Source organism: Rhinolophus ferrumequinum, chromosome 10 (genome assembly GCF_004115265.2).
Source record: "Rhinolophus ferrumequinum isolate MPI-CBG mRhiFer1 chromosome 10, mRhiFer1_v1.p, whole genome shotgun sequence".
Lineage (NCBI taxonomy): Eukaryota > Metazoa > Chordata > Mammalia > Chiroptera > Rhinolophidae > Rhinolophus > Rhinolophus ferrumequinum.
The window spans coordinates 88,026,621-88,045,064 of NC_046293.1; the positions used below are offsets into that span (position 1 = coordinate 88,026,621).

The 18,444-nt window shown below is 44.2% G+C and overlaps 1 protein-coding gene across 1 annotated transcript in view; it reads left to right on the plus strand.

Moving 5' to 3' along the window:
- The window catches only part of LOC117029421 (maestro heat-like repeat-containing protein family member 2A), a 79,349-nt gene that overhangs the window by 49,816 nt on the left and 11,089 nt on the right, over window positions 1–18,444 (plus strand). The window contains exons 18-28 of the mRNA XM_033118686.1: window positions 6,622–6,726; window positions 7,504–7,639; window positions 8,094–8,194; window positions 8,760–8,909; window positions 10,002–10,156; window positions 10,410–10,545; window positions 11,190–11,383; window positions 12,212–12,349; window positions 12,554–12,671; window positions 13,081–13,221; window positions 13,531–13,704. Of these exons, the coding sequence (XP_032974577.1) occupies window positions 6,622–6,726; window positions 7,504–7,639; window positions 8,094–8,194; window positions 8,760–8,909; window positions 10,002–10,156; window positions 10,410–10,545; window positions 11,190–11,383; window positions 12,212–12,349; window positions 12,554–12,671; window positions 13,081–13,221; window positions 13,531–13,704 (1,548 nt within the window). The remainder of the gene's footprint in view (window positions 1–6,621; window positions 6,727–7,503; window positions 7,640–8,093; window positions 8,195–8,759; window positions 8,910–10,001; window positions 10,157–10,409; window positions 10,546–11,189; window positions 11,384–12,211; window positions 12,350–12,553; window positions 12,672–13,080; window positions 13,222–13,530; window positions 13,705–18,444) is intronic.

The window sequence follows — 18,444 nt, forward strand, 5'->3', positions numbered from 1 at the left end:
TGGTAAAGTGAGTCCTGATCCATAGGGCCAGCCCCTGAACAACACCTTCCCCACTGTAGTCACGGCTAGTCCTCACAACCAATCAGCCTGACAGTGAACCCCTAACATTGATGTGCAAGCAGCAACTAAGGATCAACTACAACAGGAGGGCAAACCTAACTCACACAAGGGACACACCTGGAGCACCCAGTTCAGGGGACTATGGAGACTGCACCTCTGAACTCCACAGAATACCTACTACATAAGGCCATTCCACTAAGACTGGGAGACATAGCAGCCCTACCTAATACATAGAAACAAATACAGGGAGGCAGCCAAAATGAGGAGACAAAGAAACATGTCTCAAATGAAAGGACAGAACAAAGCTCCAGAAGAAGAACTAAATGAAATGGAGACAAGCAACCTACCAGACGCAGAATTCCAAACACTGGTTTTAGAGATGCTCAATGAACTTATGGGAAAAGTACATGAACTCAGTGGGAACTTTAACAGAGAGATAGGAAACGTAAAAATGGAGACAGGAAACATAAAAAAGAACCAGTCAGAAATAAAGAATGCAATAATTGAAATGAAAAATACATAAAAGAGTATCAACACTAGATTAGATAAAGCAGAGAATCAAATCATTGATTTAGGAGATAAGGACAGCAGAAAACACCCAGTCAGAATAGCAAAAAGAAAAAAGAATCCAAAAAGATGAAGATAGTTTAAGCGGCCTCTGGGACAACATCAAGCATACCAACATTCCCATCATAGGGGTACCAGAAGGAGAAGAGAAAAAGTGGGAAATTGAAAACATATTTGAAGAAATAATGACTGAAAACTTCCATATCCTGGTTAAAGAAATAGACATACAAACACAGAGAGTGCAGAGAGTCCCAAACAAGATGAAACCAAAGAGATCCACAGCAAGACATATCATAATTAAAATGCCAAAGGTTGAAAACAAAGAGAGACTCTTAAAAGCAGCAAGAGAAAAGCAGTCAATTACCTACAAGGGAGCTCCCATAAGACTGTTAGCTGATTTCTCAACAGAAACTTTGCAGGCCAGAAGTGAGTGGCAGGAAATATTCAAAGTGATGAAAAGCGAGGACCTACAACCAAGATAACTATACCCAGCTAAGCTATCGTTTAGAATTAAAGGACAGATAAAGAGCTTCCCAGACTCTTAGAAAAAGCTAAAGGAGTTCATCACTACCAAACCAGAATTACAAGACATGTTAGAGGGACTTCTTTAGGAAGAAGAAAGAGAGGGAGAAAGAGAGAGAGAGAGAGAGAGAGAGAGAGAGAGAGAGAGAGAGAGAGAGAGAGAGAGAAGATTAAAAATATGAATAATAAAATGGCAATAATTACATATCTATCAAAAATTACTTTCAATGTAAATGGATTAAATGGTGCAATCAGAAGACATAGGGTGGCAGAATGGGTAAGAAAAAAGACCCCTGCAAATGCTGGCTTCAAGAGACTCAGTTTAGATCAAAAGCCACACACATTAAAAGTAAAGGAATGGAAAAAGATATTTCATAAAAATGGAAACTAGCAAACAAAAAAAGTTGGAGTAGCAGTACTTATACCAGACAAAACAGACTTTAAGACAAAGGCTATAACAAGAGACAAAGAAGGACCCAGTAATGCCACTTCTGGGTATTTATCTGAAGAAACCCAAAACACTACTTCAAAGGTACATGTGCATCCATATGTTCATTGCAGCATTATATACAATAGCCAAGATATGGAGTGAGCCTGGGTGTCCATCAATGGATGGACATATGAAGAGGTGCTACATATGTACAATGGAATATTACTCTGCCATAAAATAGAATGGAATATTGCCATCTGCAACAACATGGATGGACCTAGAGGGTATTATGCTGAATGGAGTAAGTCAGATTGAGAAAGACATATCCCATATGATTTCACTTATATGTGGAATCTAAAGAACAAAGTAAACAAACAAACAAATGGAAAACCAGAAACAAACTCATAGATACAGAGAACATTTTGATGGCTGCCAGCTGGGAGGGAGGTTGTGGGTTGGATGAAAAAAGGGGAAAGGATTAAGATGTACAAATTCATAATTACAAAATAGTCATGGGGATGTAAAATATAACAAAAATAATATCGTCAATAATATTGTATTAAACATGTATGGTGTCAGGTGGGTAGTAGATTTCTCAGGGTGATCACTTCGTAAGTTATATAAATATCTAATCACTATGTGGTACACCTGAAACTAATATAATATTGTATGTCAACTGTAATGGAGAAAAAAATTATTAAAAAAGAATAGTCTGGATATTTACTGAGATATTTACCATTTCTGTTTAATCCTTATGTTCCAAGTTTCCTTTTGCTCTCATTTCTCTTTTTTTATCAGTGCTAGCAATGAATTTTCTTAGTTTTCCTTCACCTGATAATGTCTTTATTTCATCTCTTTTTCCAAGGATTTCCTCCCCCACCTCCCCCTGGACACAAATTCTAGGTTAATAGTGTTTTAATTTCAGCACTTAACAAATATGACTCCAATTCTTTCTTTCTGATGAGAAATATACACACATTCAGATCATTGTTTTTCTAAAGGTAATGTTTCATTTCCTCTGGTCACTTTCAAGACTTTTGTTCTCCATATTTAGTGTTCAAAAATTCCATTTTGATGTGTCTGCAAGTGGATTTCTTAGGATTTATCCTGTTTGGGATCACTAAGCTTGTCGAAATATCTATTTTGTCTTTCACCAAATTTGGGAGGTTTTCAACCATTATTTATTCAAATGTTTTTCATTATTACACTTTCTGATTTCCCTCTGGAATGCCAATTACATGAATATTGAACAATTTGGCATTGTCCCACAGGTCCCTGAGGTTATGTTTATTTTCAGTATTTTTTTCTTCTCTGTTGTTCCGATTGGATAAATTTTGTTGGTCTCGCTTCAAGTTCACTGATTCTTTCCTCTGACATTGCCATTTTTCTACTGAGCTTACCCAGTGATTTTTTAAAATTTCAGTTATTGCGTTTTTCAGTTTTGCAATTTTTATTTATTTTTTATATCTTCTATTTCTTTGCTAATGTTTTCTTTTTTTGTTTGTTTGTTTTTGTTTGTATGTTTTGTTTTGCACTGACTTAAGTGTGTTCATGATTGTTTTGGGGGGCCATTTGTATAATAGCTACCTTATAATCTTTATCAGATAATTCTAACATCTGTGTCATCTCAGTATTGGCACCTGTTGATTGTGTTTTCCCATATGAGTTGACTTTTTCTTGTCCTTCGTAAGAGGAGTAACTTTGGATTGTATCCTGGACGTTATGAATATTATCAGTTTCTGAGTCTTATTTAAATACTACATAATATGTTGATTTTTTAATTTTAACAGGCAATTGACCTAGTTGAGTTCAGGCAAGTGTCTAATCATTCTTTTATGGGTTTTGGTTAGAGTATCAGTTCATTTTTCAAAGTCTTTGTAGTGTTATTCAGATCTGTTCCACATATGTATCAGCTGTAGCTGCTTTGGGAATAGGGTGGTAATCTCTTCCTATAGTTCAGTTCTCAATGTCTATATGTTTTTAAAATTAAATTCATACATGCAAATCTTGGGGGTGAACCTGTGAGTTCATAAACAACTTTAAGGGGTTGGTTTCCCAAACTCGTCCCTCTCCATAATCTCCCTGGCATTTTGTGCTTCTGTAGGGCTCTCATTTTTGGTCCTCAGCTGGAAATCTAAAGCTTTAGTTACTCTGCTCTCTCATGCATTTCCACAACTGTGCCTGCATCTGGGAACAAAAAATGGGAGAATAAAGAAAGCAGTGGGAGTTCACTGTACATTTTTGGGACCACAGCTCCTCTGATCAGAGAGTAAGGTTCCCCTCTCTCAGAGGCTTAGATCCTGCAGATTCCTGTATTCACCATTCCTACCACAAGGAATGGTGCTGGGGCAATGGTTACTTAGGAGCTGGGGCATTGAACAATGGAGAAAAGGGGGTAAAGAGGGCTAACAGAAAAAGGGGGATTCCCCCACTCTCTCTGAGCATTAACAGTTCTCTCTCCCACTCCTTGAGCTATATTTAGAGCACTTCTCCTGGATCTTTCTCTGTCTGCACCCTGGTGCCCAGGTTTTGGACTATATTGAGTTTAAGCCAGAAGATGCCTGAGAAAAAAAAATGTACCACCAATTCAGTGGTACTTTGAATTCTGGACCTCTTCCCGAATCCACCTGCTACTATTACATTTTAGAGTCCTCAAATAGCTGCTCCATGTAATCTATCCCAATTTTATAGCTGCATTAATTGGGAGAGATATGTTGGAGAGTGATTATTTCATCTTATCCAGAACCAGAACACTTACTTTTATTTTTCTCCATTTTCCATTCTTTGATTTTATAACTTTTATTACAGAAAATCTCAAACATCTACAAAAGTAGAGAATAGTACAATGAGCCTACCTGTACCATCACCCATCTTCGATGATCATGGGTGACAATTCTTAGTAAAGTTACATAGGTTTCAGGTGTACAATTCTGTGATACAGCATCTATAGGTCACATTGTGTGTTCACCACCCAGAGTCAGTTTTCCTTCCATCACCATATATTTGATCCCTTTTACTGTCATCTACCACCTCCCCCCCACCCTCTGGTAAATTTTATTTCTTTATAGCATTAAATATTCAGACATTCCAATTGGTTGGTTTGTCTCTTATACCCCTTCCGTAATTTTTCCTTGAAATTTATTCATTGGAGAAGCCAAGTCATTTGTTCTGTAAACCTTCCATGTTCTGGGTTGTGATGATTCCAAGTTCCTCTGTCCAAGTCTTTCTCACAAATTAATTTTTAGATCTGCAGGCTTGATCGTGAATATAATCAATTTTTGACAAGATTACTTCACACCAAGAAGCATATGATGTCTAGTTGTCTCTCTATTTTTGGTGTTCACAGCTTTTGAAGATCATTGCTTACACTCATTAATTCATTAGTGGTTGAAAATTGGTGATACTCTTTTTTTTTCCTTAGAAAGACCTTATATTGAAATATCACTTGCTACAATAAAGTGTCTAAACCTTAAGTGTGCACTGAGATACATTTTTACATACGTATGCATCTGTGTAACTACCAGTCAGATCAGGATATAGAACATTTCCAATACCCCCCAAATTTCCCCATGTGCCCTGTCCCAGTGAATAATCCCTACTGATAATCACTATTCTGATTTCTGTCACCATAGATCAATTTGGCTTGTTTTTGAACTTCACATAAATGGAATTATGTAGTACTATGTACTGTTTTGTGTTTGGATTACTTCACTTCCACATTATATCTGTGTGCTTCGTCCATATTGTTACATGCAGCACTAGATCATTCTTTTTTATTGCTACTATGTAGTATTCCATTGAATGAATATACCTCTATTTTGGCAAAATGATGACATTATATCATTCCTTATTCATTTTTTAGCTGGAATTATTCTATAAAGAGAAGTTACCTTTATAGATTATTTGGTTTCCTTTGAAGTATAGCTCATATAGGAAAGACAAGATAAATGCTGCATCCTTTCCCATTACTTTTCACAGTAATGAATTATTTCCTAGTATTCTCTAAAGGCAACCAGTGATGGTTATTTCTCTAGTATCATTTGAATTTAAAACGAGTTTTTAAGTGTTTCGTGTGTTTTAATCAATTACAACTATTATTCTTATTGATGCCTAAATTACCCTCTTTGATCAATGGGAGACTCTTCAAGTTGGCTCCTGAATCCCTCTAACATGATTCGAATAATCTTCAATAGCTTCCTTGCTCTCTAGTATAATATCTTGTATACTTCCTGTCTCAGTCCTGGAGCCAACTCTTCCTCCAAGGAGCTCTGATTCCTCTTTGTGAGAAATGGTGTTTAGAGACCACAGTCTTGGCTCTGGGTATTTGTCATAGTCTGGCTGCAAGGAAGATTTGCAGAGCTCCCACTAGAATTCCTCATATCTTCAGGAAGAGCATGTTTTTCTTATCAGTGTTCTCTTGAGTTGGGCATGGATTTTCTATCTGCTGCTCTTCTTCTGTTTCAATTATAAATTGCTGTTTGTTTAGTTGCATCATTGTCAGATTGATGACTGTAGACTGACATATAGCAATGCATCTTTGGGTCAGTGGTGTTTTGGGCCCATAATTGACCAAAGGCGAGACATTCAAGCATTGTGTTTTAAGTGAAATCATTCATAATTATGTTTCTCAAGTAAATTGGTACACACTTTACCCTGGAATCTATGAATCCAGTGGTTCTTCTTTGTTATCACCAAGTTCTCTTTCTACTGAAGAATGGAGAGAAGTGGGTATAGGGAACACGGGGGTATGCTGACCCGTTAAAGTGAAGCACAGTCAATATCTTTCGAGAGCCACTGCTTTAACATGAAGGAAGGAGGTAGTAATTGAGGAGATTTTTAGCACCTCGATGAGGGCAAAATTTGGGATAGGAGGACTGGTAGCCTCTGGTGCCAGACCTACACATCATCTGCCTCTTGGCAAAAGAAGTCCTGTTCTTAGAAGTCTTGCCCTGATACTCTGCAAAAGCCAGGTTCAAGATTATCTTTCTTTCCTCTGGAATGCAATCAAACAGGCCTCTTCTTTCATTCTCATTTCCCTCCAGTTTCTGGACACATGGCTTAACTCCCAGAAGGACAATGAGCGTGAACGGGCCATGTGGTGTGCTGCACGGATTCTTGGCTTCACTGCAAAAATGAAAAACTTCGAGGTGAGTAAGCGCCTGCCCTGAAGTCGGGGTCCGCCTGCCCCCTGGGTCGCCTTCATCCCTACATTTCTCCCAAACTTCATTACATCTGGCACTCATCCTCCATCTCCTTCTCCCTGGCTCCATCCTGTTTTCTCTTGTGCATCCCTCCTTGTTCTCCCCTTTCTCCCTTCTGACAACTTCTGCTTGATTCTTGTCTCCACCCACCAACTGAATTCCATTCCACTTGGTTCATTTTGATGCCATTCACCAGAACAAGCAGTTATGAACACTCGCCTTGTTCCGGCACAGTGTCAGATGCTCTAGTGAAGACGTAGATGACCAAGACAGGTCCCTGGCTTCGTGGCTCGTACAGTCCATGTCTGCAGTTTAAATCTGTTCTATGTGTGGGGAGAGAGGCATGCACAGAACGAATTTAAACTGGAGGTGATAGTGAATGTATAAACCAAATGTAGTGGGAATAAAAGATCAAAAACACAAATCATGACAAGTGAGGGAATCAGGGAAAGCTTCCCAGAGGAGGCATTTGAGCTAGGCTTGAAGGATGAGTAGGGTGTCAAGAGGCAAAGAAGGGGGATAGTGTAAGGTCATTCCCAAACTATGACCCTTCTGTCCTTTACGGCCATAGTTCACCTATCTAACTCCATTCCCGTGAGCCTCACCTAGTCTCGCCTGTCAGGTCTCTGCCACAGGCATTCCCTCCTCCCAGTTCTTTTTCTGTGATCACTCAGCCTGAGGGAATGGCTAGGATAACTTGTGACTTCCAGCTTCCCTCCCCAGAGGGAAATCGAGTTCCCCCGCCTGGGGCGCTTGGTGAGGCTGCTGGCCTTACGCTGCCGGGACCCAGTGGAAAACATCTGCTTCCTGTCTTCCCAGGCCGTGTACAACCTCTACTGTATCCTCCTGCAGCAAAAGAGTATGGAGAGCCTTCTCTTATCATCCTCCCTCCAACCTTCCTTCATCCCTACATTTAGGGCCCCACCCCCACTGTCCCAGAAGAGTGAGAGCCAAGAAGTGACCTGAGCACCTCATTCCCACTGGGGAACCTACCTGCAGAGCTACAGATACCCTCTTGGGACAAACTTCCTGCACAGGAAACAATTCTTCTGAATTAATTTCTCCCCCTCTGACTAAGCCCCATACGTTTACCTGGTTCTCTGCTCCGAGGCAGGAAACCTGGGGTTCCTTTGACCTCATCTCTCACCATTCCTGACCTTCACTTCCATTCCTCTACTCCCAGCCCCACAGAATATACATCTCCCCGAACTGACTTAGTTCAGCAGGAGTTTTGGGCTAGGCAGGTGGGGAAAGGGGGAGCCCAAGATGCCTTGTGAGTGTCTGAGGGCTGGGCTTGGGCATCTTCGTTTCAGAGATGGAAAGGAAGCATCAGGGCTTGTGGACAGAAGAAGAGGGCAAGCCTGGAGTCTATAGTGCCAATGTGTTCTACAACAACACCTCTGAGATTGCCAAGGTGAGCGGGCAGGGCCAGAGACAGAGTGGGGAAGGCCTGCGCCCTCATTTACACGGTAGTATTGACTGCCGGTCGGACTCAGCCCACTCCCCTTCCCATTCTACCGCCAAATGTGAACTTTTTCTTTGGGGGACGTTTTCCTACCATCTGCTCCCCTTGAGCATCACGGGTCCTGATCCTTCTGTTTCACCTCTCCCCCCAGAAGCATTTGCTTCATGCTAATGATGCTTTGTGAACAATGTGTAGACTCGCCACGCACTTCACAGGAGATGCCACTAAGGATTTTAGCCCCAGCCCTTCTCTCCCAGGACTCGGCCTCTGTGGCCACTGACCTCTGAGCCCCGCATTGCATCTGATGTCAGTGTCCTCTTCCTTCTGCCCCCAAAGACTCAGTCCCCAGTGAAAGAGTCTTCTGGGAGCAAGGCAAACAGCATGGGCCTAGGACAAAACACAGCATGTTCCCAGGAGAAGCCCTGCTTCCTCCAGCCCTAACCAGGAGGAATGGCACAGGCTCTCTCAGGCAAGGGGGCACAGCTGTGCCCAGCCGGATGCCATCCTGTTGCAGGCATTTGCAGAGTACTTCACCCAGATCCAGCTCACCACCCTGGTGCTCACGGCCATGGAGGGCCTGACAGACAGCAGGGCCAAGGTGTCTCTGGCTGCAGCCCAGCTGATGGGTGCTGTAATGGAAGAGCGGGGCCGAGAGATGATAAAGGTAGCGTGCTGTGGGAAGCCCTGCCCTGCGAGTTGGGAGACCTGGGCGCTCTCCTGGCTCTGTTACTAACCAGCTGCAGGCCTCGCGACGGTTTGATCTACTCCCTTCTCAAATGGAGCCTTGCACTGCATCTTCTCTGTGGTCCCGCTGGCCTCTGACACTTGTAATCCTGAGCTCGTCACTGCAGTGCCTCCTATCTGGGGGCCTGATTCCTCAATTAATGACAGCCACGTGCCGTGGTGTAGGCAGCCGGAGGGCCCAGCAGCAGAGCACAAGGAGGCACTATTGGGGGATCTGCCCTGATTCCCTGGGGTGATTCACAGGGGCTTAGACCTCTGTGAGGGGGTAAGGCTGTGGATTGCAAACAAGCAAGCTCACCAAATGACTCTGGTCTTTGCACAAATTTTCTTTTAGGCTAACATGAAAAAATGGGAAGGTTTTGCATTTAAAAATCTACGTTTCCCACGTCACTGAAAACAACACTTTAAAATGGGGTTATATAGGACAACTCTCTGAGTGACCCCCTTCCCTTTCACACGTGGCGTGGGCTCTCCAGACCCTCCTGTCCCTGGCGCCCGTTGTCTCCACTCATTTATGTGACTTGCCTGGCCTTGGTACCATAAATGGAAGGATGCCTCTGAGGGAGTCCTTGGGGTATTACCATGAAATGGGCTTCTCAGTGGTTCATATATTAGAGATCTGAGGGCCAGATACAAGCATTATGGTCTTTCCATATCCACTGCCAACTGTGCCGGCAGTTTCATGGGTTGGGAGTTGATCTCAGCTGGGAGGGAAAGCCTTGAAATGTCTCCAGGGTTTTTGTCTTCCTTCTGGAGCATCCTGTGGCTCCTAAATAACCTGGGAGCTCCTCTCAGGACTTTGGGTCTGTAGTGGGCCTTGCACTAGCTTCTACAAGTTCCTTTTGTGGCCCCTGCTGGTCTGCCCTCTGGCACCCCAGCACTCTGCCTGGAGAAGATAGTCACTGACAAGACTGCAACTAGGTCCCTTGAGTTTGAGGAGTTGGTAGAGAGGGAGGAAGAGGGGAGGAAGCAAAGAAGGAATGACTGAGATTCTTCTGGCTCTACCCTGTAGATTGAGGAAATTGTGGAGGGCATCATGGAACGGCTCAACATGCAGCTGGAGCCCAGCACAAAGGAAGAGACCCTCCGGGCCATGTGCTCGCTGGCGGGGAACAACACCCACATTGTTGTGCCCATGCTGCTCAACAGGCCCCTCCCTTGGGATAGGTACCTCTCCCATGGCCCAGGCGCATGTTCTCCAGCCCAGTAAGCCCTCCTGTGCTCCAGCCCGAGCCCATGACAAAAATCACTGCACAGAGATGCTTTCTCTTTGACACCAATCACACTTTATGTTCTCTGGCCAAGGCCTCTTTGGTCTCACTCCCTCTAGACCCTGATAACTGGCCCTTAATAAGCCCCAAACCATGTTGTTAGTTCTAACAACATGGTCACTGGACATTGCTGTCTCTGGGTCCTGCAGAACCAATCTAGCCCTGTGGAAGTTGTTTGGCACCCGGCGGGAAACCACAATCAATGTCCTGCAGCTGCTCATAGACATCCTGGAAAAGCTCCGCTCCAGAGAGGAGACGACGGAGATGGCCTCCCAGCCGGTGGCGGTCAGCACGGGGGAGAGGGGGCTGAGGACTCAAGTTCTGGGACGTGGGACCTGAGCTGAAGATCAAAGGGCACCTGCAGGGTGGGAGCAGGTGTTGGGGAGAGCGAAGAGGAGAGGGTTAACACTGGAGTCACTAATACTGCCCTCAGTTAGCCTTTGACCTCCTTCTGTACCTGTACATCCAAGAACTGCGTGACGTAGAAAGGGCAGGGAGCAGCCCCATTTTATGAACAAGGAAACTGATGTCAGAGTCTATCAGCTCTCTCTATCTCCCGGGTTGGGGACTGGCACTCATTTTCCGGCTCCTGGCCTGTGGCATGGGAGGTTCAGTTGCCTGGAATCGGGCTGGACAAACTGCCCCCAATCATTTTCTGCCGAAAATTTAGAGTGATTCCCTTTTTGTTTGTAATGTTGGGGAATGAAGACAGAGCAGATTGCACGTGTGTGGCCCTTCATTTGCCTCGGGATGAGTTGTGGCCTTTTAGTCTTTGGGTGTTTCTTACAAGCTTGCATCAGACTGAACTGTGCCCTTTGGGTGGTGACAGGGGAGGGACAGGTCAGGACTATGTGTGTGGGATCGCACCATTTTGTCTCCGCCCAGGCCGAGTCAATGCTGCGGCCCCCTTCCCATGTGTCTTCCCCCAGGTGGCGTGTGCCTTGTGTGAGATGCTATCTGGGTCCCTGTGCCAGGAGGCCATCCAGGAACTCTACCCACGGCTGTTGCTGGCTGTGCTGTGTCATCTCTACTGGGTGATTGAGCAAAATGCTCCCCAGAAGATGGTGGTCTTCAGCAAAGATGGGTGGCAAGGCAACAAGGGCAAGCCTTTTGATCCCACTAGGTAATCTTGACCCCGGAGTGATGGGGGAATGAGCCTAGTCAGCTCCGGAGAGCCATGGACAGCTAGATGCTGACCCCTAGGGATGCTGAGGAAGAGATAGAATATGGGTGTGGGTGCTGCAGCAGCATGTGCTGGAACGTTCTCACATATGTTCAAGTTTCTCTTTTTCCTGCGTGCAGTCTACTGATTCACTCATCAGTTCATATCTATGTTCATAATTCTCTGCACATGAAAAGATTAAATTAGATGGTGAATGACTACACCTACGTCCTTCTCTCCATGCAGTCATGGCCTTTCAAATCTAGGAGACCTCTAGCTGAGCTTCATCACGAACTGTGCCATCTCGTGCGAGTCACTGCTTCAGTTTTCTCATCTGTAAAATGGGGCTTGGGCTTCTAAATAAGTGGCTGTCATACCTTTTCTTAAAACCTCAGGGTATTCTATTCTGGTGAAATCTTACATGAAAATGAGAAATAAAACCAGTAAGCAGAGAAGTTCTGATTAGGTGGACATGGAGGTGAAGAGGTATCCTAGCACTTCTGCACCCTGGAGAGCAGAATTTGGAAACCGTGGTACTAGAATATCTCCATAGTCTCATTCATAAGTCTGTGTGGTTGGATGAGCACCAAGGTTGAAGGGGTGAGGGGGTGGGCAATTAGGCCTGGCTTTCCTAGAGCTATGGATTTCTATCGGCAGGAAGGCAGAACCCAGCTACCAGATTAGGGAACTTTCTCCGGGTTTGCCAGCACAGGGATGCAAACTAGGGCATAACGCCTGTCCATCCTCTGTCCCTTTCTTTGCACAAACCCAATGATGGCTGGCCTTCAGTTGTGCGCTGGAGGTAGTGAAGTTGGTGCTATTGGCAGCTGCATATGAGGGAGTGGTGGTCTATGCAGATCAGCATCGCTGCTGGGATCTTCTGTCTTGCCCCAAATTTTACTACATGGGGATCATGGAACTGACAAGGTGGGACCATTTTTCTATCCCCCCTAATACAACTCTATCCCCCTACCCTAATGTTCCAGGGACCAGCACTCAAATACAACAGCCTGTAACCGCCCCCCCCTTCCTCGTCTCCCAGCCCTCTGTTCTGATTCCTCAGTCCTCATTTTCTCTGTTCTGTGCACACTGATCCTTTGCCACGTCTTGGCTTCCTGTGTCCCACCCCAGTGGCCTTGTGAAGAACTGTAAACCAGCTGTTCTGCACCAGATCCTAAACCTTGTCAGGAACCTCCTCTCTAGCGTCAAAGATCGTCAGAAGATCCTGGCCAGGGCCTTCTACGCACAGGTGAAAGCCTGGGGAGAGAGGTCCACAGTCCTAGCCAGTCATTTTCTGTAGCTGAGGAACAGTTAACAGAAATGTTAAGTAACTTGCCCCAGAAAATGGAAAGAATAGAATTGAGCCATCTAAGGCGGGGTTTCCTTCCCTGCCACTTCAGGAGCCTGGTTAAAGGAGGCAGGGAAAGCCTGGGGAGGGGATCAACAGCTGTAATCTCCCCAGAATGACCCGTGGATCCCAGCATCTGGCCCCAAATTGAAACCTTATCAGCATGACCCCTTTGCCTTAGTCTCTACCACATGTGTGCAGATCTGCCCCTGCTCTTAACCGGTTACAGTCCTTACGTTAGTATGGGGCCTGACAGAGGGTACCCATGACTTTTTCTCCATCCATAGCTGTAGTCTCCTTGTACCCACAGCTTCTCTGGCACCGATCAGTGGCTGAGACTGTGGCGCAAGATTTTCTGAGCCGTGTAATCAAGTGGCTCAAGGACCCCAACCTCATCATGAAGGAAGTTGGGCTCCGTGGGATCAGTAATCTGGCCCTGCACCCGGGACAAGTAAGAGTGGGGGACCACATGGAAATCGAGTGCTGGTCTCTCAGCCACTTAATTTACCTCCTTGGTTCTCTTCTGTAACCAGAGCTTAGTATATTCACCAACCCCTCATTCTAGGGCATCCAGTTTGTAGACGTACGTAGACTGGCCATCGGGCCTCCCACACCCTCTGAGCGCAGCCTTCCTCGGCATGTCCAGCCCTCAGATTCCCTACATCTGTTTCTCCTAGGCACCATCTGTTTTCTCAAAACTCTGTCCCTAAAGTGTTGCACGATCTCCAGGTGGTGAGTGATCTCTGCTCCTTCCAAATAGTCAGAGTCTCTGAAGAGCCTGGTTCCATTCTTGCTAAGCTGCCTGCAGAATGAGGTACGAGTGACAGTTCAGGCAGTGAAGAGCCTGCGGAACATCATCTGCCACAGGCAGGGAGAGGATACCAAGGTGGTCTTTGGCAGCATCTCCAGGCATCTGCGTCCACTCATCAGTGATGTATGTGCCTATGTCCTGAGGACCAGGTGGGAACAGTATGGGCTAGGGCTGCAGATGAACCCTGGAAGGTGCATTAAGGGCACTGGGACAAGCCTATGGGACTGTGGTGGAAGGCTGAAGTCACCGAGGGCCAGAAAGATGGAGAGCTGCTACTTGAAACAGTGCACTGGACATGTCCCACAGTCATTCCCAAATTCATACAGATGCAGCACACACCCGTCCACTTGCTCTCTCACCAGAAGTTCCCTGAAGTGGCCACTGAAGGCAAAAAAGTGACGTTCCGATATGAAATTGGTTCTGACTCCAAGGATCTTCTCTTGTAGACTTAACTTATGGAGTGAAGAGTGGGAAGAGAACCCATGACTTCTGCCCTCCTTCCAAAAAAGAGACCTTAGAATGCTGGGAGCCTTGTCGCAAGAGCCCAAAGGCTCAGAAATGTGAACTTCCCAGACCAATACCCACCCGCCCCACGTCTCACCCTGCTTACAGGTCATAGAGTTTTAGAGCTGAGGGACCTAACATCAGAAATGCATGCTCACACTACTCCTCTTCTGGCATCTACAACTTGTTACTTTGTGAAGCTTGCATTTCAATTATTCTTGTATCAGTCTCTTCTCTACGAGCCTGGACATTCCATGATAGTCGGGTCCATGTCTGATTCATTTATTTCTTAGTTACTTTCAAAATTCAACATGTACACTTGACAAAGCCCAGAAATAATCTTTACCCTCCGTCCAAACCATGTAAGAACCTTAGCGTGCTTTCACTCTGATTGCACCCTCCCATTTTAAATCTTTATATTGTGCAGTATTTCAGTTCCGCATTCTTTTAAAACCCCCAAATTTGGCCTTCAATACCATCATCATCATCATGATCATTATTTTATCCAGTCAATACTTGTTTAGATTTACCCATATGTTTATAAATTTCTTTCTTTACCTTTCCTTCTCATAGCTGTCTCCTCCCTTCTAGATTCATTCTTTTTCTTCCTTTGTGACTTCTTCAGTGAGCGTCTGTTAATAGTAAATATTTTCAGTTTTTGTCTGAAAACATCTTTATTTTATCTCACGTTTTTTAGTTTTCAGCAGGCAAGGATGTGTTAGTATGCATTCTTGGGGGTTTTAGCCTGTTGGGGGTTCCCTAAGTCTCTTGAAACCTCTATATTTATGTCTTTTACCAAACTGAAAGATTTTAGCCATTATTTCTTCAAAAATTTTCCATCCTTCTTCTGCCTCCCCCCCCAACCCGGTTCAAGCCATTGTTTCTCCGTCTGGTTGTGTAGGACACAGCTCCCTGGCCCATGCTGGTGTTATGAGCCTTGCGCTCCCCCCGCCCCCGCCCCAGCTGAGGCAGTCGGTCACAGGTCATCAGTCGGTCGCAGGTCATCAGTCGGCCACTCACAGCAGCTCACGGCAGCTCTTGCCACCTGCCAGCTGCTCATGATGGCTGCCGGCCACTCACACTGGCTGCCAGCCACTCGTGGCAACACACAGCAGCCCACGGCAGCACACAGCAGCCACTCACACTGGCTGCCGGCTGCTCCTGACGGCACACAGAAGCCAAGGGCAGCACTCAGCAGCCGTTGGCAGCACATGGCAACCCACGCCAACCTCCAGCTGCTCACGGCAGCCCTGCTCCAGGGAGAGCTGTTGTTCACAGTCTTAGCTGTAGAGGGCGCAGCTCACTGGCCCATGTGGGGATTGAACCAGCGACCGGCGCTCCAACCACCTGAGCCACCGGGCTGGCCCCATATTTCTTTAAAATTTTTTCAGCACCACATTCCTTCTCCTCCCATTTTAGGAATCTGATGACACAAATGTTAGATCTTTTGTAATTGTCTCATAGGTCCCAAGATTCTGTTCATTTTTCAATCATTTTCCTCTTTCTTGTTCAGATTGGATAATTTTTATTGATATGTCTTCAAGTTCACTGACTCCTTTGACATCTGTGATTTGCTACTGCTCTACTCAGTCTGTATTTCTTAGTTTAAAACTTTCCCATGACTCTTCTTTATATCTTCTATTTCTTTGCTGAGATTTTTTATTTCTGTACTCATTTTAAGAATGTTCACTGCTGCTTTTTGGAGTATTCTGTATAATAACTCCTTAAATTTTTTATCAGATAATTCCAACATCTGTTTCCTCTTGACTTTAGCATATCAATGAGTTATGATTTTATTGGCTCTTTGCAAAGTGAGAAATTTTGGATTGTATCATTGTAAATATGAAGTTATATGACTCTGGGTCTCACTGAAATCCTGTGAAGAATGTTGATATTTTTGCTTTAGAAGGCAATTGATGTATTTAACTTCAGGCTGCAGGTTCTGACTTGCTTTCTGTGTGTAGGCTGTGATTTCAGTGTCAGTCGGTTCTGAATTCACAGCCTTTGGTCTTTTGAGTTTTCACTTTCCCAAGCTCCTCCGTCTCTGTGACCTCCCTGGTTTTACAGTTCCCTGGGACTCCCTTTTTCCAGTCATTTGGCCAGAAATCTGGAGCCTTAGTTACCCTCCCATGCCCAGCATTTCTATGACTGTGCCCACACTGGGCCAAGAGAGAGGAAATAAAGCAATGAAGGTTTGTCCATCCTCTTGTGGCCTCAGCTCCTTTAAATGGAGAGTAAGTTTTCCCTCCTTAAGAGTTCTGGCTCCTATAGATCCCCACTGTGGCATGAGGGAATGAGGGAAGAAAAAGAGCTGAGGGATTTCCCCACCCTCTTTGAGCACTGTGGGTTTCCTTTCTGGCTCTTTGAGGTTAACAAGAGGGATTTGCTTAGAGCTCTCTGTCTGCCCGTGGTGCTTGCTTCTCAGTTCCTGGCTGCCTTTCGGGCAGGTTGGGGAGACCAGAAGATATGAAAAGCCAGGCCCCTGGGTTCTTGAGACCAGCAACATCCCCTCACCTCACAATAGCTGGACTGTCAGCAACATCTTTCTCCTTGGCCCCTGGGAACTTCTCTTTCTTGCTTGAAAGCTTAGCTATACATTACGAAATATTTTTGTATATTGCATTTAGCATCTAAAGGTGTTTATAGTGGGAAGGTTGTCAGGTTATCTTTTCTTAATATTGCTGGAATGAGAAGTCAAGATTTATGGTCTAATTGAGAAATAGTAAATGGTCATCATCTACACACTGACAATCTAGCAAAATGAAAAGAACACCGACCCAGACAAAGGTGTTAGATCTGGGTTCTAGCTGCTGCTTTACCATTCACTTCACTTAGTCATATGAATTTACTCAGTCAGAACTCAGTAGTTTTATCATTTGCAAACTTTTCTTCTATTATTTTTTTGGTCTATTATTTTGTCTCTTCTTTCTGTTCTATTCTCTGGAACTTTGGATTTATTCTTACCTGTATATCTTTTTTCTTAATTTTTGTTTAATATTTCTCATCTCTTTGTCCACTTTGGAAGACTTCCTGGGCTAATTCTCCTCTTACTAATTCACCCTTTAGCTGTGGTCATTCTGCCATTCAACCTATTTAATTTTTATTTATTTATTTTTGTTTTTTATGAAGCAAGTGCTCTTCTTTTGTCTTCTGGTTGATGGTGTGATATCTGAATAGCCAGTACATTATTCTATGGAAACACTGTCTTACCTTTGCCTTTATTTATTTATTTATTTATTTATTTATTTATTTATTATTTCAAAGTTTGAATTTTTAGTCACTTTTTAAAATGTACTCAATAACTTTTTTTTTTTTTTACAAAGTCTTTGAGGATTCAATTATACGTTTTAGTTTTGTTCAGATTGTATTATTAACCGTGTCCTTGGACGCTAGGGGTTTTTGTTTGTTTCTTTGTAGTGTTGGTTTTCCTAAATGTTTGGTGAGTCTTGGTGGTAAGACCTGGAAATTTTGCATTATCAGCTGACCCTCTGTGAAAGCAATACCTATTATGACAGTCTGACTTCAGTAATTGTGGGGAGCACCCAGGGACATGTGGGCAGTTGGATATGCCAACAGCCAGTCTTTTGACTATTAGGTTCCCTGCTCTTCTTGGGTTACTAGATACCCAAGGCACCATCTTATCTCTTAGATCTAGATACCACATTGCCTGCTCTGTTGGGGTGGTACATGCTGCTGAGGGCAGGGTAAAGGGAGAAACTTGACTGTATGGCTGAACTATAGCACCCCAAACAACCACCGTGTCAGTTGCCCAGTGTCTACTTCTGCTTCCCATACTCACTGCCCTCAAGTTTGGAGCGCTTCTGAACCATGCCCACTTTCTGCAGCAGTCCATTCTTGCCCACACTTTGGCCACCTTGAATTCCAACCCTGTATGCTGCTGCTTTCAGGAACACTGTAGTCCTGTGTGTGTGGGGGGGGGGGAACCCCATCTAATACTTCAGAGCCACTATGGATTAATATATTTACTATTTCTTTTAGGGATTGGGGACAGGAAGGAATGACTGAAGCAATGCTCAGTCAGCCACTTTGAGCTAATCTGCTAATGTGATACTTTTTCTCTTTGTTTTTTTAAGTATGAATATTGAATCTTCTCTCTGTTTACCTGTTATGCTCTCTGTGCAAAAACTAATAATGTGTGCATCCAATTTGTTAAAATCTATGTTTTCCATATCCTACAAATTCAGGGACTGTCTTGTCCCATCATGTCTCTATTATTTGGCATGTGCCTAGCTCATGACAGGTGCTCAATAAACATTTGTTCTATTACTATATAATATACTCTTGAAAGTATACAGAGTTTAGCTGTTTGTGATCATTGTTAATTAACACAAGTGAATA